Genomic DNA, 24,992 nt, shown 5'->3' with positions numbered 1-24,992 from the left:
GTTTCAAGCTAATCCGCAAAGTCACCAATACTATAATATCCATCTTTTATGCTAGTACAGGGAAGATAGCCCTCCAGCGTCATTACTGCGCAGATGCTTCATGTCTTGCCCTAATTTATATCTGCATCTATTTTAGCATTATCTCCAATCGGTGCATACGCGTGTTGACGCCAGCCCGTTTTCTCATTAAATATCGACTCGTCAAGAAAGACAAGATCATCCGCTGCAAATTGGCGTATATCATTAAGATAGGCACGGCAAAGAGGTTCACTCCAGTTTAACGAGATTCGCTTAAGCTGTTTTCTTGACCATTTACGGCGCTTAAATAATTGAGATATTGTTGGCACACTAACATCCACACCACGCTCATAATATAACCAGGATCTGACTTCATCTTGTTGCCACCAGCTCTCATGAAGGAGATATTCAAAAACAGCATCCTTGTGAAGGCTCAATCAAATGTTATTTGGAAGCTAATACGAGAAATCTAAGCATAGGGAGGTGTTGGTTTAACTACGGTCCGTATCACGAAGCATAGACGGTAGTAAGGCGCGAACACGAAGCGGCCTAATGAGCCTGACAATATGAAGATATCTTGATTCCTAATATTGTGACTTGTCCCCAAGAACGAGGGGGACGGGGATAGCTAGCTAGATATACGCGGCACGCACGTGCCGCGTCAGACTAACTATATCCGGTGCCAAAACGTGTAGGGTTTGATATTCACGTTCCGACAGGAGGAAAAGGAAGGAGTGTAAACATGAAGCTATCCCTGGTCCCAGATATCAGTGGCGCGCTCACGTGCCCCTTCTCGCCCAATGTTGGATATCTGATACGCTAATCCCATTCTGGACAACCTTACTAATCGGTGAATCCCCAGAAAAACACAATTGCCGATCCCAGGTTTGGCACAATATCGACAGCCCTACTTTTGGATTCAGGATTGCTATTTTGCCACTATATTGTGTATATAAAGAGGATCAAGATGCGTAGCTAGCTGTGTTTTTAGAGAGTGTGCAAATCAGAGTCAATTATTCCTCACCCAAATTGTACGCTCCTATCAGAGCCTAACCCCGTTCGGACTAGTACCAAAAGATTCCAATACCCAATGTTGGAAATGAAATCACGTGACTAGCAGGATACTGTCAGCGTGCTACACCCGTGAATCTCCCTCCGGCGCGGATCAACTATGTTCCGAGAGTCATGTGACCTCCGTAAAGGGGTCAGCACAGCTGTAGTTAGCTTAGATTACCAATAACAACAACCAGCACATTAACAGGTTATGAGCTCCTCGCATCTTCAATCTGAGCTTTATAGATGCTTTATCGTGATTACCTGGACCTGACTTACTTCCTAATTCGAATCCAGTCACAAGATGGCCATATACGACCGCACCAGTCAAGGATCGCGACAAATCAACTCAGAGAGCCACCTACAACAAACGTCAAAATGTCGGTCAAGAAGCCACCAAGACCTACGTTGGAAATCAAGAACTTCACGATCGACTGTTTCTTCGACATGTCAGGCCTCACCGTCTCACTGTCTCACCGACTGTCTGAAGGACTTCTAGGCTTAAATATAGCTCCTAGGAGTACCCAGACTCGACTCTGATTTTCGATTACAACCTCCTCTACTCTTCCAAAAAAATGTCTGCCTCTAACACCTTTACCTCTGGTGAAAAGCTCCCAATCCTCGACTACTCCAATTGGGTTGATTGGAGTGAATACTGGCAAGATCATCTTATCCTCTACGATCTATGGCAGTACATCGATCCAACATCTATAGTGATGGTGCCACCCCCTACAACTAATGTCAATCGAGATATTGCTAAAATGTTAACCGAAAACCTTACCAAAATCCGTCAACATGTGTCCCCTGAATGTCGCAAGCTCCTAGTTGGCCATACAAACCCAAGAGACCTCTGGTCCTCACTCAAGGCTGGCTGCGACCGCGGGACAACTCTCCCATTAATTGCTCAATACAAATCATTCCACAATAATAAGTGGGAGCTAAAGGATACCATTTCTACCTACACAAGTCGTTTCCGCAATATCTTTCTTTCCTTGGAAAACACCTCTTACAAAATCCATCGAGATATAGCTGTTCACATTCTTGTGGATCGACTCCCTGACTGTTACAAGACCAAAGGTCAAATGGCAAAACAATTGAACCTTCCCTTCATTGAAATAGTGACCTACCTGCTTGCCAATATCAAAGATTCCTCTTCTGAAGGTGATAACATGTCTGGCCAAGCCCTAGTAACTCGAGGCCGTTGTCCGAACCGTAGAACAAGCTCTCGGAACCTCCGTAATGGAGGCAATAACTCAAATTCAAACCGTCGTGAACGATCAAATCGAAATTCTCGGAATAAGCGACTTATCTGTAACTGGTGCAAACGAGAGGGCCATTACGAGCGTGACTGTCATATTCGACAACAGCAACTAGACTCTGGCGCTGCAAAGCTTGACAGAGGTCGTGCCTACTTAGTTCAACAGCCAAGCAGTTTGCAACCTCCGCCTCAGCCGCTACCTCTACTGGCTCCTCCACCTCCGCAGGCAAATTTCTCCTCCTCCCAGTCTCAAAGCTCTGAGTCAAACGCTTACAGTTATCCATCTCATCTTCTTCTTACAAGAGCATCCTACATCAATAGTGAGATCCAACAACAAGACTATCTCAGCTGGATACTGGACTCTGGAGCTACACAGCATTTCTGCAATAGCAAATTGGACCTTAAGGACTACAAACATTTCCTTGAACCCAGAGAGATCTACCTTGGAGATAATACTACGATCTATGCAGAGGGATCTGGTACTCAACATCTTCAAGTTGGGCCTTATATTCTAGTCCTCAACGTCTGGTTCGTACCAAAATTAGCAGAGAACCTGCTGTCCTTGCAGCTCCTTGATCGAGCTGGCTACTCTACTCTTATTGAAAATGGCATTGTCTACATACAGCAGCAAGGCGACTCAAATTCCGCATGGTTTCAACTAGCCAATTCAAAGCATGGAGATCTTTATCAAATGCATATAAGTCCTGTATCTCTAGTGAATGCCCCACGAGCTCTCCATACAAGAGAATTTAGTACACTTAGGCTATGGCATAATCGCCTAGGCCACTGAAATTTTCGATCAGTGGAAGATCTCATGAACTTATCTGTGCCGCGTTAACTATCTACATGCACAGCATACCTACAAGGTAAAATGAAGGCAGATTCGCACCCTCCTGTGCTTGAACATTGCAGCAAGTCATTCAACCGTGTGCATGCCGACCTTATCCCCTTGGACGGTATCTCCCTTGGTGGATCTAAGTATATGTTACTACTGGTCGATGATTACACTTGCTATGCATGGTGTTACTTTGCCTCAAGTAAGAATGTTCCTGCAATTACACCTCTCCTACAAGGATTTATAAACTTGGTCCTAACTCAATTCAATGCTATAATCAAGTCATGGCGAACTGATGGTGGTACCGGTGAATTCATAAATAGCATGGTTAAAGAAATAAATCGCTAATACGGAATACTTCACCAAATCTCTACATCTGGTGTCAAGCAATAGAATAGTGTACTGGAACGACAAGTTCAGACGATCAAGAATATGGAACGCTCTATGAGAGCTGGTGCTGGTGTCCTAGATGACTACCGACTACAAGCTGAGTCCCTGGCCACCTCGGTATTTCTAACTAACATCCTGCCATCCACTACTCTAGGCAATATATCCCCACACCTTCTTTTATATAAGAAGCAACCACCTCTTACAATCTTGAAGCCCTGGGGATGCCTCGTCTGGATACACCTTCGAAAGGAGCACCGCAGCTCGAGCTCTGATCCTCGCTGCAGGCCAGCCATGATGGTAGGCTATATATAAGACTCAAAGTCTATTTATAAATGTCTTGATCTTCATACTCTGCAAACAAGCAATCACTCTGAAATCAAGTTTGATGAAGACCTTTTCCCTGGTCCATGGCTCAAACGCCCTGCCAGTTTTAAACTGTCTATTGCACATAAAAGAAATCTGCCTGGTTCAGCGGTCAATACTGTACTTGGTCAGTCAGTACCGGGAGCACTTCTCAATGTATCAAGTGTACCATTTTCCTTGATGAACCCCTTCTGGCTGCAGCAATCCCAACCACCTGCAGATCCTGTGAACCCGGAAGATCCTGCAAAGCCAGTAGATCCTATGGAACTAGCAGATGTAGCCCAAAGGGCATTGGACTCCCCCCAGTCCCTGGCACTCTGAATGGATAGCCAGCCCATCTACAATCCACGAGGAAGCGTTGTATTTGGCACCTGCGTTAAAATCTATGAGCACAATACTACAAGGGAGCTTGTGGAAGCTGCTTTGATCGTGCAAGGCATGGAGTCGCTCTCCTGCCCATCCTGGCAAACAGCAGAGAGGATCCAAACAGACCACAATGGAGATCCTCTCTCCTATTTGGATGCCTTGCTCCAGGATCCGATTAGGTGGCCACCAGCAGTGCAAGAAGAACTGAAATCTCATGAAGAGAATGGAACTTGGATAGTTCAAGAGATCAGTCAGATGCCAAAAGGGTGTAAGCCAATCCCCGGCAAGTGGGTATTCAAGCGTAAACCGAGTCCTGATGAAGGCATTCGCTATAAGGTATGATTGGTAATTAAGGGATTCCTCCAACGCTTTGGAGTAGACTTCATGGAAACTTATGCCCTAACTGCCTCATTAGCTGCATTCTGACTCCTAGTGGCAATAGCTGTGCACAATGGCTGGTCCTTACGCAATCTTGATATTATCACCGCTTTTCTAAATGGCGATATAGACTCTGAAGTCTATATGGGGATACCAGAAGGCATGGATTTAGATCCAAAGAAATATGTTTTGAAACTGCGCTGGTCTCTATATGGACTTAAACAAGCTCCGCGCATCTGGTGGGATAGGATGACCTTATTCCTATTGAAAGCAGGCTTCTATCAGTGCGATGCTGAGCTAGCTATATTCATTCGCAGCCTGGATAACAAATTCCTCATACTCCTCCTATTTATCGATGACATCCTGCTAACTGGTGACCAGGATGTAATTGAGGAATTCATCAAAGAATGCTGCAATGAATTTAAAACTCAAGATATAGGAACACCTAGGCGCTTCTTAGGCATCCATATTGAACATTGGAATGGCAAAGTGATATTGCATCAGAAGGCATATATACAGCGAATTCTCGAGCGCTTCAACGCACCCATGAATCCTGTTGCAACTCTACTTGATCCCAAGCACCCACTTATTAAGGTAACTAATGCAGAAAGTCTAAACAAAACAGATGCTTTGGAATACCGTGCTGCAGTGGGAGCGCTAATCTATCTCATGATTTGTACAAGACCTGATCTTATATTTGCACTTTCTTGCCTCTCCAAATTTGTGCAGAAACTAGGTATAAAGTATGCCGCAGCGCTCAAGCGTGTACTTAGGTATCTGGCTGGCACCCAGAACCTGGGCATCGCCTACTGCAAATTATACTCCAATGACTCAGTCTTATATAGCTACAGCGACTCTGACTTTGCCGCTGATTTGAATAACTAACGTTCAACTTCTAGTTTCATATTCCTTTTGAATGGCGGCCTAATATCATGGAAATCAAAACAGCAATCCTTAGTTACCAGCTCAACTCATGATGCTGAGTATGTTAGACTGGCAACTACATCATATGAGGTTATCTGGCTTTGGAAACTCATTCTTGCTATCCTGTCTCAGTATGTAGAACATACAATGCCTTCTAACATAATTTATTGTGATAACCAAGGCGCCATTGCAACTGCAAATCAACCTAGTCACTCGCCCTCTACTAGGTCAAAACATATCGATATCTGTTTCCACGTTATACGTGAGGCTATTGCAAATGGCCTTATTCGTCTGGAGTATATTTGTACAACAGAAATGACGGCCGATATATTGACGAAAGCACTACCGAAGGAATTGCATAAACGTCATGTAAAAGGGATGGGAATGAAATCGATATGATATGTACCTGAACTGGCCTGGTTTCCTCCATAATTTTTCATCCCACAGGGTTTTGCATGGAGGTTTTCCCCTAGGACTGCCTGTATATACTCTCTTTTTCCTTCTCTTCTTTTCTTACTCTCTCTTTCCCTTATTAAAATCACCTGTGATCTAGTGGGAGGAACCTAGCCGATCTGACGCCTTTGGTGAGATCCTGGATGAGTGGGAGTGTCAGCGTGCTACACCCGTGAATCTCCCTCCGGCGCGGATTAACTATGTTCCGAGAGTCATGTGACCTCCGTAAAGGGGTCAGCACAGCTGTAGTTAGCTTAGATTACCAATAACAACAACCAGCACATTAACAGATACAGAAGTCGAACTACGGAACGGTTCGCAAATACCTCAAAAATACCAAATTCCCTTTAAGGGCGTCCTTTTTGGTGAAATGGTATTACGTTTTAGTTCCGACACCCAACCCTGATCACGTGACCTCTGTCCAGACCTCTCAAGTCAGCAAATCTCACCATCTTCTGTATAGCCTCAGCACCAGCCGTCACATCCTCGTCTGCTTGAGATAGCTTCCTTGCTCGTCCTAGGCTTCGATAAGCAGGTTTCCGGAGGCTGCCATACCGCAAGAGGTTGCTTTGATACCAGAAGATAGTGGCTCTTGAAACGTTGCAGGCGCTTGCGATAGCTTCACATTTCCAACCCAGGCGTAAATATCGTCCAATCTGGGAAATTTTATTGCCAGACAAGGCGTTGCTCTTATTTGAAAGAGGGCGTGGGATAAGCTGGCGAGTTTGTTGACCTGCTTCAAGGGCAATGTTCTTAGTGGCAGGTCGGTTTAGCAGCTCCATGACTTGGTATATCGCGCGATTCGAATTCCCCAAATTAGAAACGAATTTGGCTTCAAATTTGACACGAGATTTTGTATAAAATTACACGTATTAGCACGTTGTTTCGCGTGAAGTTTAAAATATGTAGGAAAATGTACGTGTGTCGACATTTTTGAAGAAATCCGTGCCAAGAGTCTCAAACATTTTGAAACCGGCTGATCCGTGCGCTATAGCGTACGGAGGGTAACTACATCTCACCACCCACATCCCCCTAGTTCTTAGGATTAGTCGCAATATTAGGAATTCAGTATTACTGGCTCAGTCAGCTTGTTGGATTAGCTGTCCTTCTTAGATCTTGCGATCTAACGAAGGTAAACCAACACTAATCAGTGATATCGCAGATCAGATTTTACCTCATTATCCAACTTTCCCTGATCCGTATCCTGTCCTTGTGACCCAGGATACGCATCACTCTTCTCTCTTCAGCCACCCACAACTGAAGAACCCTTTATACCGAACCTGTGAGCTTTTCGTTAAGTCTCGCAGATTGGACACCAAACTACAAGCCAATACTACACCTTATTTTCTTGAAAATCCTCACTCTCGAAAAACCTCCCTCTTATTTTTGACACATCTTGGACCCCATGATCTCAATTTGAACCAAAAACCGACAGCCAAGATGCCAAACCCTGATCCCAACGACTTCGACCCTACAGGGAGGGATCGAAAGACACTTGACAGCTATATAGCTGGAAAGCTCAAAACCTACGCTGAGGTTTATAACACATACCTGTGGCTTGCGTTCAAACAAGACTTTGAAAAATGGACTGCGAATAAGCTCAAGAATGCCTCTTTTATAAAGCTTGGTGAACTGGTCAATATACTTCGAACTAATGGAGTCTTTGTTGATATTACTCATGGTGTCTCACCAGCCGACAGTCTTGAAGCTGTACTTAAGGAAGAAAACTGTCATGTGTGGACAGAAGAGGAAGTCATTTATTATACTAAGTGTGGCCAAGAATTCAAATCACTAGATATAAATGATGAATTTGGTGAAATAATTTCTTTATATAAGAAACCTTCAAATCACAGCATCATCAGGACATGTGATTACACAACATAATCTAGAAAGATACCACAAATAGCACCTCCAACCTCCATAGGAACTATAGGAATAATAATGAGATCTCGAAGCTATCAATAACTTCATACACTAGCACTAACAGAGTTTACTTTAATACCAACTACACCAGAAACAAAGGCTCAGATGGCAGCAGAAGCAGGACCTCCAGATCAAGATCAACATGACGTGGATTGTACCTTATTTGCACTGTCACAACAATCTGTTTCTCACGCACTAATATAACTCACAAAGATGTATACGGATAGCACCAAGTACAGTGGGAATGAAGACTCCTTCAGATTAAAGATTTGAATCTTCCATGATTACTATCAACGTGTATTCTTACTAAAAATATCATACGCATACAAACTTGCCTTCCCAACAATGCTCAAAGGGCAAGCCTTAGACTATTACTATATATATAAGGAAATCTGGGACGAAACAAATCGTGACCCTGTTGACGGGATTGTTGAATACTTTGAAGGGTCTGAATTTCAAAGCGAGATACAGATTAAATGGAATTAAACTACACTATAGAGTATAATTGACAAGAACCTGGATAAACCACTTACCAAGTGTCTTGAGTTGATGCTAAGGACATTCCAACATTTGTACGATTGTCTCCCTAGAGATCTACGAAATGGGATATATTATAAAAACGCACTTTACCGGGCAACCTACACGTATCCGGCATGTCAATTTACAACTGCAAAAATAGCACCTACAGTTGCCACCTTCGTCTCAGATTTACGCTCAAATGTCAGATAGTATAAAGATTTAACACTACAAAATTACACTACACCCCTTAACACTAATCAACTCTTCATGGACTGACGTTACCACAACCTATAGTCTTATTCACCATATCGAAATTACTCACCATGCCAACAATCTTTTTTAAAAGGCTAAAAACAATGCTTTGTATGTAAAAAGCCTAGATATTGATCCACTTGTTATACATTAGAGGAGAGAGACAATTCAAAACGCCAAATCATAAATAGTTATAAGAAACACATTGAATAGTTAATCCTAGAATATGAAGGTACCAAGGATGACGATGAAGAACTATTAGAGGAATTCATATCTACTATAGATAAGCTTATTTTAACAGACAATTACAAATTTAAATCTCACACCTAAGATGCATTGTCTACCCTATTTACAACTATGTTTTTCACTACAAATAATAACAACAATATGGACTATGGCCCGTCAATCACTATAGAACTAGCAAACCATTTAACTTCACACCGAATTGCCTTATTATTCTTAAAGACCAATTTGACTGTTGATAAATATAAAATCTATGAAGTAACTGATGAGACCTTGAACCCCAAATTGAGCCATGTATATCTCAATGAGAGCTGCTATTCCTTGGAAAACTTTAAAGGCATAGTGATTGATATTGGTGCTGCAAAAGCCTCTACAGCTGGATATGGCCAAAATCTCGCGTACAAGAATACCGTCAAAGGCGTTGATCTTGATATAATAACAGCAGGAACAGTGGTAGTCTAGTTTAGTAAAGGCGATCCCTGCTACTCACTAGGATCAATTAATATATAAATACCTATTAGTGTCATACAATTCCATGTGCTTGAAGTAATGACACCATTCCTAATGTTCTTATTGGAATTAGATAGGCTAAAAGTTTATTTTGATAACACCTCCAATCTTCTTGTTAATAAGGAGACTGGAGAAATAACACCAGTTATTTATCAGTTTGGTCACCTATTCCTTATATGGAAATATACATATTATAACCATTTGATTACATTCTTTGACAATAACCCATGCCTTCTTACTGATATTGAACTAAGGCGCTTGCACCGCCGATTTAGGCACCCCTTAACCAAGAAACTGCAAAAAGTGCTCATACGTGCAGGCCATGAGGCAGATAAGGAAGCACTTGAGCATATCCGCAAGTTTTGCTGTCATTGCCAAATGCATGGCAAGTCACCTGGTCAATTCCAATTTACACTGCATGAAGACATTAACTTTAACCACTCTATTATTATTGACATTATGTACAAGGATAGAAAACCTATTTTATATGCCATTGATGAAGCAACACATTTTAATGCTGCTGCTTAGCTCCTAAATATCTTAGCAAGAACTGTGTGGGATATGCTTTGGAAGATTTAGATTGATATGTATTTAGAACTACTAGACTTCATAGTCATGGACACTGGAATAAACTTTGTAAGCAGGGAATTCTCTCAATCTACTTTCTCCTTGGGTACAGTTGTGAAAACAGTACCAATTGAAGCACATTAGTTAATAGGAACTGTTAAACGATACCATACTATAATCCGTCATACTTATAAGATCATCGAAAAAGAATTACCAGACCTGCCTAGGGATGCAGCATTATAAATAGTTATTAAAGCCATCAATGATATAGCCAGCCCAGATGGATTAGTTCCTACCCTTCTTGTTTTTGGTGTTTATCCACGAATGACTGAATATGATCTCCCTGCACCCTTAATTACTTAACGCGCTGCTACACTAAGGAAAGCGATGGCAGAGGTATATAAATTCCATGCTGAATGATAACTAAGAGATGCACTCAATACCTGTAATAGTCCCTCATCAATAGCTGTGCAACTCTTACTGATAAATTTAAATATAATTGTATGGCGTGAAGGAAAAACAGGCTATGCAGGAGAATGGACTGGCTTATATAAATTAATAAGTATTGATAGAGAGACATGCACAATTTAATTTCTAGATAAACTAAAGTAATGCCGAACAACCTAGGTTAAACCATTTTACAAAGAGCTACAAGAGGAAGTTGATCAGAGAGATGATTCTATGCATGATAATAAAAGGCCTGAACTGTCTATAACTATAAATTTGATATCACCAGAAACTTCGCCTCATATTGAAGGAATACAGTTAGGCACATCTATATCCCAACCGGAGCCTGTACAACGCCCTCAGCGAAATCGACAATTACTGGTTCGGTATTGAGATAACATTTTACACTCGATATTTGCCCAATTTGACCAGTCGAGGGAAAAGGAGATCAACGGTCTATTAGAAAATGGTGTATTCGAAGCTGCCAGGATGGAAGACGTGCCAAAAGGAACCTATATCTTCAACTTGCGATTTGTCAATAAAATTAAGAATCCAGGAACTAATAAAACCTTTGAAAAATCATAACTTGTTGTACAAGTATATAATGATGAAGAAAAAGATATTGTGTTAATATAATCACTAACAATACAATGTTGCAGCCAACAACTACTTCTTTGCCTTGCAGCCTGTATAGCTAGCACAATTCTATTCATATGAGATGTTATGCAGGTGTACGTACAGTCAAATACACATCTAATCCGTAATTTCTACATTTATCCACCTCCTAAACTTGTGTTGGATTGGTCGGTTTATTCCAGGCCAATTCTGAAGAGTGTTTTACTAGGATCAAAGAAAAGAAGTGACTAGCAAGATTGTATGTATTGAGTTCTGTGTCTGTCTTTCAAGTCTTTAAAGCCGGGTCCTTTATAGACACCTTTGGCAGGGTGATTTGTGAGCTGTCAGGAGGGGTAAATATTGGGCGGAAATCTAGGTGCCCAGATATATGCCTAAAGGTGCCTTTTAGACCTGTAAGATTGAACAGTCGATCTTTCTGCCTCGTTTGAAAGCCGGATTATCTGACAACTATGTATGCCAGTTACTTTCATTCTATTAGACACACACAATACAATACTTTTACACACACACGCCTTTCGATTGGGCCGGCAAGACCAGTAAATATTATAACAGCGCCTCCAGACGCTCTATTGCTACCTGTTTTCTCTTTTTCTTCTGCTTCGTGTCGCAGGCTGCGCGCCTCGGACGCGCTAAAACGCGTCCCGCAAAGCAATGGCACGGAATCGCTCTGAGCCTGATAACAGGCTTTTACAAACAGCTCTATAAGAACCAACCACCACAGCTACTAACAGAGCAGCTGAGGGCTAGAAAATCTTCAGCCCAATAGCCATCTTTTCGATAAACACTGCAACCAGCATACTGGCCTCAACCCACACCAGCAGAAAGCCCTCGCTGCACTCAGCAATGACTTAGCTGTCGTAGCCCAATGCCACTTCAATGTCTATATCAGTGGCATCACCCCTACTCTCTCTCCCTCTACCCCGTCTCTAGCCCTTAATCCTACCCCTGTCCCTTTTCCCTCTTCACCCCCTCCCTCATGTCCCCCCTCTGGTCTTGCTCAGTCCTCATACGCAACAGCCACCAAGGCTAGCCCCGCAAAGCCAGGTACTAGTGCATATCAAACAAAATCACCAAATAAAAAGCTCACACCTAATGCCAAATAATCTCTCCCCAATTACTGCCTCTTCGTGCGCCTCCCAGTTAACCACACTGCAAAAAAGATGGACTCTTACACTATTTTCTCTAGTCTCTAATCCCAGCTGGGTACTAGTAGCAACACCCTGAAAGAAGTGCAAGCTATAAAAACTGGTTTCACCCTTGTTCCTACATCTCCAGAAGCCCTCCCAACCCTTAAGGCTCAGAAAGAAGTCATATCTGCCTACTTCAGTAACTACCAAATTGAACAGAGCTCTTAATGGATTTTATATAGAGTTTATAAATAATTGAATGTAGGTATACGTAGTTGTCTAAGCAGTACGAGAGTTGGTGGATTCATGTTACGGGCTAGTCCCGCCTAATGCTCACTATAAGGGCATAATCGAATAGAAAACATAACATGTGACAGCTTGACGTACGGCAAAGGGTTGATACGGCACCTGACAGGACGTTCGACGGAGCTTACCGGCCTAGGGCTGGGACCCTAGGCGGTACTGCTCTGGGAATAATCTCAGCAGTGCCGGGTTGGGAAGAGGGTACTGTAATAGGTGGTTGGGGAACCTCATTCTTATGTGTGACAGTATGCATGGATTCCAAGGTCGGAGTCCGAGTATGGTGGCAGGTATGACAGGTCAGATAGAGCCGGCTTGAGATAGATCAAGTCGGTGGACTGCTGACAGGAAATTTGACCTGTCTACTTAGTTGAGGTGATTTGTCACAGCGACCCTGTTGTGCTGTTACAGGTGCGCACAAAGGGGTATATAAAGGGCCTCTAGCGAGGTGGATTTCTGCTTCTTCTTTTCCCCTTCTTTCCCATGCTTATTATTTTCGTGTATGAGCACCTCGTGTATGTCTCCTTAGCTAGATCAATACATTGAGCTTGGCCGTTGTCACAAACATGAGGAAAGGAAAGAGAAGGAGAACAACAAGTTCTTCACACGCATACAGTCTTATATGATCAAGGGGAATCAGGAGCTTCCGAGGGCTTCTCTCTGGGAATCTGGGTTTGCCGGATCAGCTCATAACAACAGGCAATACGGCAGCCAATACGGCAGGCAATATGACAAGCAATATCCGTGAGGGCTTCGCCCGAACATGCTCATGAGGTCAGCTCATAACAATTCAGCATTGCACGACTTTCGACCGGAAACTCCGTTCCCCGGCCCCGCCTACAGAGAAATCCGTTAGGCTATAGGGTTTACTCGAAAGAATCTTCCCTTCAGTCTTGTCCCCACACGACGTGTACCTATGAGATCATGCAATACCGTTTAGACTGTCTTGAACATTATCGCGAAGAACATATTAGCATGCTAGCTAAACCCAGTAAAATCGCTCAATAGAGAATCCCACTGGATGTCATTAATAGGGAACATATCGTCCAGATCTCCATAGATAGACGGCCAGACTTGTGTCATAGTAACCTCATTAGCATCAACTGCCATCATGGCCGTATCCGGCCTTGCGTCTTGAGACGGCGGCGCATTTCCAACAATTACCCTAATCTGATATGGATAACAGCGTGCCAGCAGCCTCATCTTAGAGCAAATACTCCCCACAATATCCGCCTCTTTGTCTGCAGCAGACATTCCCTCAAATTTCGTCTCCAGCGCGTTGGCTAGCTCCGTGACAAGATTAGGATACTCTGCTACATCAACGACGGCCTGCACCTGGGCTTCCATGGTAGAGTCGGCGGAGCCGGTACTAATGAGATTGAGAAGGGTCGATACTGCTTTGGGCATGTAGCCTATCGCGGCACATAGACGAGCACTTGTCGTTATTGTCATATGATTCATCTCCGGCTCGGGTAGGTTCTTGATCATGTACATGAGCTCTTTGCTTCGTTGGATTATACCCATCAGCATGGTTGTTCGGACTGCGCTGGTAAGCTCTGAAATCCATAGTTCATCTCGGAGAGATAATTCCTCGAGCCTCATTTCCGCATATTTCATTTCGATGCGCATTGCATTATCTGCAACGGTCAGTCAATACCCAATCAAATACTTGAGATATAAAGTATACCTGTTGATGGAGGGCAGTTTGAGAGATCTTTTTCTACGTATACCCTCATGCTATCGAATTGCCGCTGCAGAGAGCCGCGCGTAACTTGGACGAGAGCCCTTCCACCGCTTGCATGTATCGAAGCGTATACTTGATCCATTGTGGTCAAGAATGACTGTAGGTGGATGAATGACGTGATGCACCGATCAGACAGATGCCCGATAGATCCTAGAGTCGCAACGCAGTCATCGATTCTAGCATCATGTTTCATGATAGAAGGCCGGCCAAGTGAGCCAGAAAGACTAGAACACATTTAGCCGAAACCACATCTACCAGCGTAGATGAACTCACCCATTTGATAGCCAATACATACCGAGCAACGCTCGCTGCTCGTCCGGATTTAGACCAGGTTTCCTGTGCAATCTCAAATCATATAAAATAGAAACACAAAACTCAATCAACAACAAAAGTCGCGGATGATATCTTTCTGCAGGATACGAGTACCATGCACTGTGAACCAACAGACCACGGAGTAATTCGAGATTCCTCTCAGACCGTGCCACAACTCTCAAAGTAACGTGCTTCATGATCTCCTCGGCGACGGTTTTGCGCAGAGGGTGTGCAGTACTCATGGCCGCGCCCACGACGCACAAAAAGAGAAAAGGTTCTCGGGCCCTAAGGCGAGCGGCTGTCTCGCCAGATGCAAGCAATACAAATGGAAATCTGTACACAAAGTCCAACCGATAGGTCGTCACCAAGCGTTCAGCTTCGGCTTCACTCATAAGTCCTCGATCAACGATAGACGGCTGGCCCTCAAAGACAGAGCTGGTCGGCGGATTGATGCCATGGGACGGATCTTTCGCAGCATCTAGCAGCGCAGCAATATCGGTTGAGTCCGCCTCATAATCACGAGATAAGTGCAAGTCGTTGTTGGTGAGTGGAGTAAAAGTATCGGGCAATGTCTGTCCGTTCTGTCGGGCCAAGACAGCCAGCTGCGACGTCAACTGTTCGACCTTTTTCTCCAGCAACCCCACACGGCTGTATCCATAGTTAATCCCAAAAGTACTACATCTGTTCGGGAGGATTACCTTGGTGAAGTTCTGTACTTCCGCTTGGTCTGCGAAATGTCAAGGTATGTGCATGACTTGCCCAAGCGAGCGCACCGCTGGCACATATTGACTGAATGCGGCGTGCACTTCGCCTTGGCAGTCGTGCATGCCATGCATGCTCTTCTCTTGACTGAAGGTACCGTGGGTTCCATGTTGTCGCATAAGGAGGAGGGGACATGGGAGAAACGGAGCGGCCGGTTGACGTGGATTTGCTGAGAAGGCGGATCGGGAAGAGCGGATTTTCCGGTCGGAACGGTTTGTAATCCGCCATTCTACTTCATTATTAATTCAACTTCAACATTTGTGCTCGCCAAATATTTATATAAAAAGGTAAATCGAAGAGATTCAAAATGGCATCAGCAACAGATCAATACAATCATCCCTGTGTGAAAAAAGAATGTCTTCGTACGCCATCACCGGAGCCTCCAAAGGCATAGGCCTCGAGTTCGTTCGCCAACTCGCCGTCGATACATCCAACACAGTCCTGGCTATAGTGCGAAACCCCAAAGCGGCCGAAATATCTCAGCTCGCCTCCAAATATCCCAACGTGCACGTCGTCAAAGGCGATGTTACAGACCCAAAGTCCATTCTCGAAGCCGCCTCGACCGCAGCTACCATCACAGGCGGAAAGCTAGACGTGTTCATCCACAACTCCAACGCCAGTGACTCGACTACCGCAGCTCTCAATCCGAGTCAAATCCCATTTGATTCTGAGGCAGTTCGGGCAATATTCGAACCGTCGTTCAGTACGGCCATCTACGGCGGTCTATGGGCGACAAACGCCTTCATACCCCTGATTGAGAAGGGTAGCCAGAAGAAGATTGTGCACATCTCCACCGCCATGGGGGATACGGATTTCATCAATAAGACTGGCGTCAGCTATGCTGTCGCGTACTCTGTCGCAAAAGCCGGGATGAATATCCAGGTCGCCAAGTATGCAGCAGAGCTTGCGCCGAAGGGGATCAAAGTGTTAGCTTTGAGCCCTGGATGGGTGAATACGTGGGAGGGTAAGTGGCCTTTTCCATATCTGACTGCACCAATGGGTCGATGCTAATATCATCGCAGGAGAAAAACCGGCTGAGGTGGTACAAGGGGAAGAGTACATGCTGAAGCAGTTTCAGGTAGTCGACCCTGAACTCAAGGGGCAGATTCTGCCTGAGGAGAGTGTTAGAAAGTGTCTCGAGGTGATTGGGCGTCTGGATGAGAAGAGGAGCGGCTTGCTCCTGAGCCATCATGGAGATAGGGAGAGGTGGACTTAGTGGTTGTGTAATAGGAGGTTGGACAGAAGCGTTCGGTACTTTCAGATCTTCATTAACAATGGTACTATTGCTAACATACAGAGACTGAAGCTTGAGAAGAGAAAGTAATCTATCTACAGGGGACCTCATTCTTATGTGTAACAGTATGCATGGACTCCAAGGTCGGAGTCCCAATATGGTGGCAGGTATGACAGGTCAGATAGAGCCGGCTTGAGATAGATCAAGTTGGTGGACTGCTGACAGGAAATTTGACCTGTTTACTTAGTTGATGTGATTTGTCACAGCGACCCTGTTGTGCTGTTACAGGTTGTGACTGACGAGTTGGATCGGGGCTGTCAACTTACATAGCCCTAAGCCCTAACTTGAGTGGATATTGATACTACAGATTTTTATTGATATGTAAAATTCATTCTACCATAGTAGATTAGTAGATATCCCTAGATTCATATATATATATATATATAAAAACTTCACTCGGGAACATAACGATCCGGAGATTGTCGTGAATGCCGTAGGGTATATTGGCGACTGGGAGTTGAATTCTCAATATCTTGTTGAGATTTTTCTGCAGCAACCCTTGGTTGGCTAGTTCTCGGTTTCCTGCGACCTTTAGCCTGACGCTTATGCCGCTTACCCTTTAAAGCCGTACAGTATCGTACTTGGAGAGCGCTTTTCGTTCTCCCACGAAAATGTGCCGCAATACGTGACCATGGAAGCTTTTCGACCTCTTTGACTACCTAAAGGCCCTAATCCGCAGTCTCCGCAACCTCCGTAGTGCTTACAAGGGCCTGCTCAGTGCTCAGTACTGACCACTAAGTGCGGCTAGTCGACAATTGACAAGATTTCGTCATCGTACTTACTTAAACGATGAGGCGATAAATGATATCGGTGACTGGGGCCCTGGGTACCTTCACAATAAACAGCGACAGCCAGTCCAGTCCATTGCGATGCCTATCAAAGGTCACCGGTAATGACGGGCAGTTCGTAGACACCCTCGCGTTCAGGAAGAGGAACTGGAGCCTCTCTTTCAATTTCATCTTCGCCGCGCAGCCACCAGAGCAGCCTAAAATCAATCTTGCCCCATCCTGGCCAATGCTCATTTCTAAAGGACCTTTCATAAACCGTGACAACTTTCACAAATCCAATGTATTCATATGTTCCCCATTTCATTTTCATCCCTTTCGCAGGCTCCGGAGCGTTCAGGATGGATTGAAAGACCTCATCATCAATCAAAAGACAGTACGAACCATTGACCTCACCCCAAAGAGCCTCATCGCCTAGTTCCTCTGCTAGCTCAGCTTGCTTTTGGCAATACAGGTCTTGTTTCCGATCCTCCGTGGCGGCGTCGTCGTCGGATTTGATTTCATCATCGCCCATTTCTGGAATGAGCATTTCTCGTCTGAAATCTTTCCGAATCTCATCGATGGACGCATTGTTGAATTTTTCCCGATCCCAGACCACAATATTCGATAGTTCGTCTCGATAACCTGGGTCTTTACAGCTGAGCTCCATGTATGATTCCAGTTTCTCGAGCACAGAGGACCATAGCTCATCCGACTGAGGGGTATACACAGTCCGGTAGATTGCGAAACCCCACTGTGAAAACATGCGGTCAGTTTATAGACTGTAATAGAAGGCCATCAAGTCTCTCTATTTCTATCGCTCACCTGATATGGATTGACAGACTTGTCCATTTCTCTGCCTTAGAGGGATTATGGTGGAGGAGATCGATAGTAAAGATGGATAGTTGAAAAGGACGTCTGGCTGGGTATTTAAGTATGGTGACATTGTCCCAGCCACGACAAGTCCACTTTACGTGTCCATTATGAGGAATGTCCAGAGAAAGACTACTCACCACATGGGCCAATTCCAATCGGATATTGTAGGTGTTAGATTGTATGTAACAATCTCTAGCGGTTTATCTCAACGTATCAAATTATGTATGCACAAGATGTGTGAATCCTTGATCCTTGTTGTTCTTGTTCTTGTGTCTCAGTACAGTCAAGGTGGAAGATATCTTTTACCCCCTATTCGGTGGATCAGCGTGTGGCTCGCTATTATTGGCTGACAAATCTCCTCTATCTGATTGGTTGAATCAGCTTAGCTAATCCAACAGTAGGAATAGCATATTCCCAAAGTATTCAATATGGGAGGAGATAAAATGGGGATAAAAGGAAGCGAGTTAGAGGCGGCAGCTGTAGTTAGCCTAGCTTGGTTAGCTCGGCTTTGTTTACCTACACCTAGGTAGCTGAGCTCCTTTGGAGACTTGAAAAAAAAACAACTGAATACAACATCCTCGAACCTACACTTTACCTGTGTGCACACCCCTGTGATACCAACAGATATAATGAGTAGTCCTCCACTCATCAATTTACTTCCCCAGTACGGCTTATAACTTATGTATAATTATATAGGGAGGTACCATGCGATATCTTTACTTCTGCAAAGCCCAAACACCAGATATGGACTCTGTGTCAGTCCTAGACACCGAGGTAAGAGGATGCTCTCAACAGTAACTCGGCATATTATTCCCATTGTGACGGCCTTGCGAACTGCCCCTAGTCTTATGATCTGCCTTTGTGATGTATCATATCAATAGTCTCGGAGCCGTGCACGTCGGATCGACATAGTTGTCGGATTAGTCGGTTTATTCCAGGCCAATCCTGAAAGTGTTTTACTAGGATCAAAGAAAAGAAGTGACTGGCAAGATTGTGTGTATATTGAGTTCTGTCTCTCTCTATCCATCAGGTTTCAAAGCCGGGTCCTTTATAGACACTTTTTGGCGGGGTAATTTGTGAGTCATCAAGAGGGGTAAATTTTGGGGGCTATAAGATAGGGCTTCTGATTGTTCACTTCCTTTTACTGCCTCCGGATATCCGAATTATCTAACAGAAGTCATCTGGAATATGATATTAGTATATCCATCTTGTGCCTTGATTAATCACTTACTTTATGTGGGTGCATCTGCACTAGTACTTGTAACAACCAGCAGGCTTTAGGGTCTAACTATTCCAAGAAATGCGCCCAATACGTCTCAAGTTGAGTTTCAGCTACACCAGGTGAAGGCTTATATGTTCGAGGATGGTTTCAGCTCCCTCGGACTGCACCTTGACTACTGGAGCTATTCAGAGAAGGGAGATCTGGTACACATTGTATATCTATAAATGTTGGTTTAGCTATACTCCGTATCACTAAGCATAGAGTAGGGAGCAAGGGCGGTCCAACTGCCCTAGGTGGTGAGCCTGCTTATAAGCACAAATATCTGATATTATAATGACTGACTAAACGAAAGGAGGGGGTAGCGGGGGTGCCGTAGTGGCTATATAGAAGGTTGCTGCGTACGCGCTAGGGATATAGTAAATTAGTAATCCCGCTTCCATATATATGCGTTGGTTCTGCATCCAGGGTGTATCCTGTGGCTGTCTTTTGGCCATCACTTGTATAATCTAGAAGGTTGTACTGGACTGGTATGTCAACCTCTGCAAGGTACGCCTCAAGCTGGATATTATAGTCCTTTGGTGTGCCTTCGTGCTCCAATATAAACTTGTCAAAAGCGGTGTTATATTGGGCTCTCGCTGTGGCTTGTTCCTCGTCCGTATGATTAGTTGACCAGCAATTAGGCTTCTTACATATAAAGCATGTTTTTGAAGCTTCATTCTAGCAGTGTGGTGAGCAGCTAGGGTGACATGAGTAGCTGCGTCCTTGGGAGTGTCTTCATCTATATGGTAAACAATCTTAATGCGGTGAACGTGACAGTTAATGCATATTGTAGTGTTAGTCTATAAAGTTGATACCATGGGCGCTATTTTATTGTTATTATTTATACTGCCTTATACTTGACTGGAGATCTTGGATCAGGCCTGGCACCATAGGTGTGGGTTTTGACGTGGCCCAATCGCACCCTAGGTGCGTACTTATCGCTTTAATTAGCTTTATATGCTAGTACGTCTAGTTTTAAAGCTCGTCTGGTAGGCAGTAAAATAGATCCTGTAGCTCTATAATTATAAGATTAAGGCATTCCAATATTGATTTCCCTGGATTGCTGCGAATTATATTATTAAGTGATATAGCAGACCATTCGCTTTAGGCAGTTCGCTTGTGTTTGGGTGTCTTAAAACAAGCTTCAATCTTAAGCGCTGGGTCCTTGCTTTGTGTGATCCACGTGTCAATATTATCCCAGTAGTACGCTAATACTAGGTCCTTGAGTATGTGCAGCATTGCTTCTCTATATGACTTGGGGGTAGCAGGTAGTCCACTTTGATGGCAGTAACTATAGAAAATTCTTGCCTTTCTCTAGAATGAATCTTTGAGGCCTTTATACCATAGTTTGGGTGTATTAGCATAGTACTTGCCAACATTCGCAATTGCCTGAGTAATCATATATTGCGATGGTTGCTGTACAGTCAATGCAGTATATATTTCTTGTTCCTGTGGTTCTGGGATGCCTTGTTATTGTGTTATAGGTCCTCCAGTCGTATATGATGTGGGTGCTGGTGTAAAAGGGGTTCTGGATCTGGTTACCTGGTATGGTGTCCCTAGGTCTGCGTTCGCGTTGAGCGCCGGGTCTAGGGTGGATCTTGATCTTGTTATTTATCCTGTATAGGTTCTAGGTTACGGCGTAGGAGTATCTGGGTCTATATGTACATGAGTCTTAGGTTTGGGGACTGTTGTAGTAGTTCCTTGCAGTAGGGAATTAATAGCGATTGTAGCTGCAAATCTGGTTTTGATATCTAGAGATCTAAAGCTCCTGCCCTTTTAAAGATATGTAATAACTGTTGGATGCGAGGATGCAGTCGAGATCTGGATAACTGACATCACGTGATTTCAATCACGTGATGAAGGCTACACCAGGAATCCCTTACGCGTCGGGGTCAAAGATAGAAAAGACAGACAACTTAAGACTACCCAATTGAACCCATATTCCATGTTAGGAAGCCTATCGTACTAGTACTAGTGCAGATGCACCCACACTGATCAGTCTTGGTTGCAGAACTAAGACAGATTGGCAAGGTATCAGACCCCTGCGCTGTAGCCACCTGTGGTTATAGGTAGTAAGGCCTGACTCCAGGATTTGTGTTGTCTCATCGCGAGGAACTGAATCCACATGGAAGAGATGGACTTTGCAGCGTTACCTGTGACAAACTAAGTCTGTGCTAAAAGCCTCTCTCCTCTCAGAGCGAGACCCAGAGAGACTGTATTTGGGACAGTTCGTCAAAACGCCGACATTCCATAATACCGCCCTATCGCGAGACCACGCTGTTGACGCATTCGAAAGTTAACAACACCAAACTAACAAGAAGAGACACCCTGTTGGTCAGTTCTTTGAAATCAACAAGCACCAATGTCTCATCCAAATCATCAAGACCAAGAAAATCTAGATGAGAATCAGTCACTTAACAGTTATCAGACTAGCCCCGCTATAGAGCTGCTAGACGACAAATTCATAACAGAGATTGGATTTAATAATTAAGCTGGTAAAGATTGAGTCAACATGGCGAATTGGCTCTACGACGCTGTGCCCGGTGACGATGAGAAGAAGTTATCCACGTATACAATTCAGGTCATGTATGAGGCTGCAAGTGGCCTCCAGGTCGACTTTGAGATGTTCCAATGGTTCCATAACTTCTTTGAGGATTAGAAGATTGAGGACTTCAACTGTCTAGATAAGACAACAAGAACCAAGTTGAAGGACTTCCTTTTATGGCGTGGCGTGTACGTTGACCACACGAATAGGAAGACCATCCCAATGGCGTTGATAGAATTATTGGAGATGGAAGACCCTCTTGAATGGCCTGAGAAGGCTCTATAAAAGAGGACTTTCCACCCTCAGTCAAAGATAGCCTCACAACATCATGAACAGACAGCAACCACCTATATCAAGGAGTCAAGGATTGTCAATGATACCCACATGGTGCCATCTATTGAAGAAGAAGACGAGGGTATTTATAAAGAAACACCTTCTAAGGTGCCAAATTAGGTAATTCAAGACCATGTTCAATCGCCATTAAGATCAGTACAAGACATCTCAAGATTTACACCTAAAATAGGTGCAAATGCAATACCAGTCATGACACCAAGTCACAGCCAAGTCAAGATATCCGCGATACCTACCTCTTCAGTGCCACTCTAAGCAAGATCATTAGATCCGTACACTAAGGTGCCACCCAACGAATATGGATGTCAACCTGTTGATTCTCAGTTGGCTATGAAGTTCACCAAAGCATGGGATAAGATAAAGAATTATTCAGGAGAGCTTTACGATATCCTAGATGATAAAGTTCGAATCTTCTTACAACTATGCTGGTTAACAGAAATCCAGTTGAGTTAATGCTGGGCCATCTTTCCCGAGATGCTTTCTGGCAGAGCAGAAACTTATTACATGCACTACGTCAATTCTAATGCATCATTTGCACAGATGTATTGGGCAATAAAGAGCTACTTTAACACAGAGTCAAATCACGCTCTCTACTACCAGGATTGGACGTTGATCACCCTGGTCGACGTGCGTCGTGAGAACACAGGGAAGACACTGCCAGAAGCAGTAGAAATCTTAGTAGAAAAACTACATCTATGCTAACGTGCGTTGGGACTGCATTATATGTCCCCTAAACATCTTGTATCAGCCATCATAAGGGCATGTCAAGAATCGCCAGAAATAAGCGAGGTCCTCAGTGAACCAATGACGAAGTTTAAAACACTAGTATCACAACTTCGTGTAAGGGCTGCTATTATGCAAAAGAAGGAAGCAGCTGGTCAATATCTTGCTGAATCTAATAACATGCCATTAACGCACTTCACCGACAGGAAGTATGTTGGAAAGACCAGTCGAGGGAATTGCCCGTCACCTTAGAGATCATGGCGACGCTAAAACCATCAAGATAATGGCTCTCGACAACAACGTGACGGCCAATGTTAGATATGTAATAAACCAGATTGTCGATCTTACAACCACTCAGAGAAGGAACAAAGTAAGGCGAGGGAGCGATTTGACAGGTATCACTATGCTGAGGGCAAAGCCAATGCCTCGGACAAGACATATCGCGCGTTTCTAATGGACTTCGAAGCCAGTTATAATATCACGTCAGACAGCGAGGACGAGGAAGAAGCTGAAGATAATAACGAGGATGAAGCAACAGTGTACTTTATGGTTGGACAACTACAAGATCAGGCGTTCTTACACTAGATAATGGGCGAGGAGACTGAGCAAGATAACCCCCCTACCATTGCTTCTCAATTCATGATAGACCGACATAATAGTGAGATTTTCCATAGAATCTTACCTGACACAGGAGCAGCGAGAGTATCGACAGTTAGAAGACGTCAACTCACCACTTTACAAAAGATCTATCCAGGGATCATGGTCGACAAATCTCGTGCAGGAGAGCACTCAATTCGATTTGGTCAAGGGGATAGCGTTGACTCTGAGGGAGCTATTACCATAAAGACCCCAATTGGCGATGTTGATTTCCATGTTATGAATACACCAACCCCATTCTTACTTTGCATTGCTGATATAGATCGCCACGAAGCTTATCTTGATAACACCACTAACTGCTTGGTTAAGGGAGACTTGAGAGTGCCAATTGTCTGGAAATAAGGACACCCTTGGTTCTTCCTAGAAAATAATTATACACCAGTAACATTCTTAATAGAAGTGGAAGTGAGACGCCTTCATCGACAATTTGATCACCCAAGCGTTAACCGATTGCACAAACTCTTAGAGCAAGCCAGTCATGACGACGTTGACCACAAATCTCTTGCTGAGATCGAGAGGTATTGTCACCACTGCCAAATGAATCGGCAGGCCCCTCGACGATTCAAATTTATGTTGACCAACAATCAAGAATTCAACTTTGAGATCGTTGTTGATGTCATGTATCTGGATAGCGAACCGGTCCTTCACGTTGTCGACTCGGCAACGTCCTTCCAAGCCGCCAAATTCTTGAAATCTCTGTCCACTAAAGACACTTGGGAAGCAATCCATATAACATGGATTGACACCTATCTTGGTCCACCAGACGTCATCTTGCACGATGCTGGAACCAACTTTGCCGCTAATAAATTCAAAGTGGAGGCAATGATGATGGGAATTCAATGCCATCAAATGCTAGTTAAAGCACACTCTAGGATTAGAAAGGTTAAACAATATCACGCACCGCTACGCTATGCATTTAACATTATTTTAGCAGAGATAGGAAGCACTGTGAGCAAGGATGTAGTTCTATAAATAGCTGTGAAAGCCATCAATGATACGGCAGGACCAGATAGAATTGTGCCTACCATCCTAGTTTTTAGGGCATATCTACGCCTAACTTTAGATTCACCACCGTCTGCTCTGACGATTAGACGTGCCCAGGCAATGAAAAAAGTAATGGCTGAATTAAGAAAGGCAGTGG

The 24,992-nt window shown here is 43.9% G+C and overlaps 7 protein-coding genes across 7 annotated transcripts, besides 6 other annotated features; 4 read left to right on the top strand and 3 right to left on the bottom strand.

Annotated features, from left to right (window-relative positions):
- Nucleotides 1-440: part of a mobile genetic element that runs on past the window's edge.
- Nucleotides 441-1,646: 1,206 nt separating this feature from the next.
- Nucleotides 1,647-2,441: a mobile genetic element.
- Nucleotides 1,647-4,625, top strand: TSTA_080830 (uncharacterized protein; the record flags this gene model as incomplete). The annotated part of the gene is made up of 5 exons (XM_002477768.1): nucleotides 1,647-2,857; nucleotides 3,242-3,491; nucleotides 3,558-3,851; nucleotides 3,876-4,222; nucleotides 4,322-4,625. 5 exons carry the CDS (start codon nucleotides 1,647-1,649, stop codon nucleotides 4,623-4,625), a joined length of 2,406 nt encoding a protein of 801 aa, XP_002477813.1.
- Nucleotides 2,232-3,956: a mobile genetic element.
- Nucleotides 4,419-5,981: a mobile genetic element.
- On the top strand, nucleotides 4,806-5,984 carry TSTA_080820 (uncharacterized protein; the record flags this gene model as incomplete). The annotated part of the gene is made up of 3 exons (XM_002477767.1): nucleotides 4,806-5,255; nucleotides 5,391-5,434; nucleotides 5,654-5,984. The coding sequence occupies 3 exons, from the start codon at nucleotides 4,806-4,808 to the stop codon at nucleotides 5,982-5,984; spliced, it is 825 nt and encodes a 274-aa protein (XP_002477812.1).
- A 1,556-nt stretch (nucleotides 5,985-7,540) lies between these two features.
- On the bottom strand, nucleotides 7,541-7,718 carry TSTA_080810 (uncharacterized protein; the record flags this gene model as incomplete). Its single annotated transcript, XM_002477766.1, has 2 exons — nucleotides 7,541-7,564; nucleotides 7,590-7,718. 2 exons carry the CDS (start codon nucleotides 7,716-7,718, stop codon nucleotides 7,541-7,543), a joined length of 153 nt encoding a protein of 50 aa, XP_002477811.1.
- Nucleotides 7,719-12,038: 4,320 nt separating this feature from the next.
- Nucleotides 12,039-12,124: a sequence feature (G-rich).
- A 1,416-nt stretch (nucleotides 12,125-13,540) lies between these two features.
- Nucleotides 13,541-15,489, bottom strand: TSTA_080800 (uncharacterized protein; the record flags this gene model as incomplete). Its single annotated transcript, XM_002477765.1, has 4 exons — nucleotides 13,541-14,199; nucleotides 14,250-14,530; nucleotides 14,580-15,266; nucleotides 15,317-15,489. The coding sequence occupies 4 exons, from the start codon at nucleotides 15,487-15,489 to the stop codon at nucleotides 13,541-13,543; spliced, it is 1,800 nt and encodes a 599-aa protein (XP_002477810.1).
- Nucleotides 15,490-15,734: 245 nt separating this feature from the next.
- On the top strand, nucleotides 15,735-16,596 carry TSTA_080790 (short-chain dehydrogenases/reductase, putative; the record flags this gene model as incomplete). Its single annotated transcript, XM_002477764.1, has 2 exons — nucleotides 15,735-16,344; nucleotides 16,403-16,596. The coding sequence occupies 2 exons, from the start codon at nucleotides 15,735-15,737 to the stop codon at nucleotides 16,594-16,596; spliced, it is 804 nt and encodes a 267-aa protein (XP_002477809.1).
- Nucleotides 16,597-17,041: 445 nt separating this feature from the next.
- Nucleotides 17,042-17,064: a sequence feature (AT_rich).
- Nucleotides 17,065-17,550: 486 nt separating this feature from the next.
- Nucleotides 17,551-18,290, bottom strand: TSTA_080780 (uncharacterized protein; the record flags this gene model as incomplete). Its single annotated transcript, XM_002477763.1, has 2 exons — nucleotides 17,551-18,192; nucleotides 18,264-18,290. The coding sequence occupies 2 exons, from the start codon at nucleotides 18,288-18,290 to the stop codon at nucleotides 17,551-17,553; spliced, it is 669 nt and encodes a 222-aa protein (XP_002477808.1).
- A 5,492-nt stretch (nucleotides 18,291-23,782) lies between these two features.
- On the top strand, nucleotides 23,783-24,823 carry TSTA_080770 (uncharacterized protein; the record flags this gene model as incomplete). Its single annotated transcript, XM_002477762.1, has 2 exons — nucleotides 23,783-23,852; nucleotides 24,249-24,823. The coding sequence occupies 2 exons, from the start codon at nucleotides 23,783-23,785 to the stop codon at nucleotides 24,821-24,823; spliced, it is 645 nt and encodes a 214-aa protein (XP_002477807.1).
- Nucleotides 24,824-24,992: the final 169 nt, after the last annotated feature.

Source organism: Talaromyces stipitatus, genomic scaffold, assembly GCF_000003125.1.
Source record: "Talaromyces stipitatus ATCC 10500 scf_1105507295527 genomic scaffold, whole genome shotgun sequence".
In the NCBI taxonomy this organism is placed as follows: domain Eukaryota; kingdom Fungi; phylum Ascomycota; class Eurotiomycetes; order Eurotiales; family Trichocomaceae; genus Talaromyces; species Talaromyces stipitatus.
Note: the sequence above shows the minus strand (reverse complement) of the source record. Positions and strands in the feature narration are given on the sequence as shown.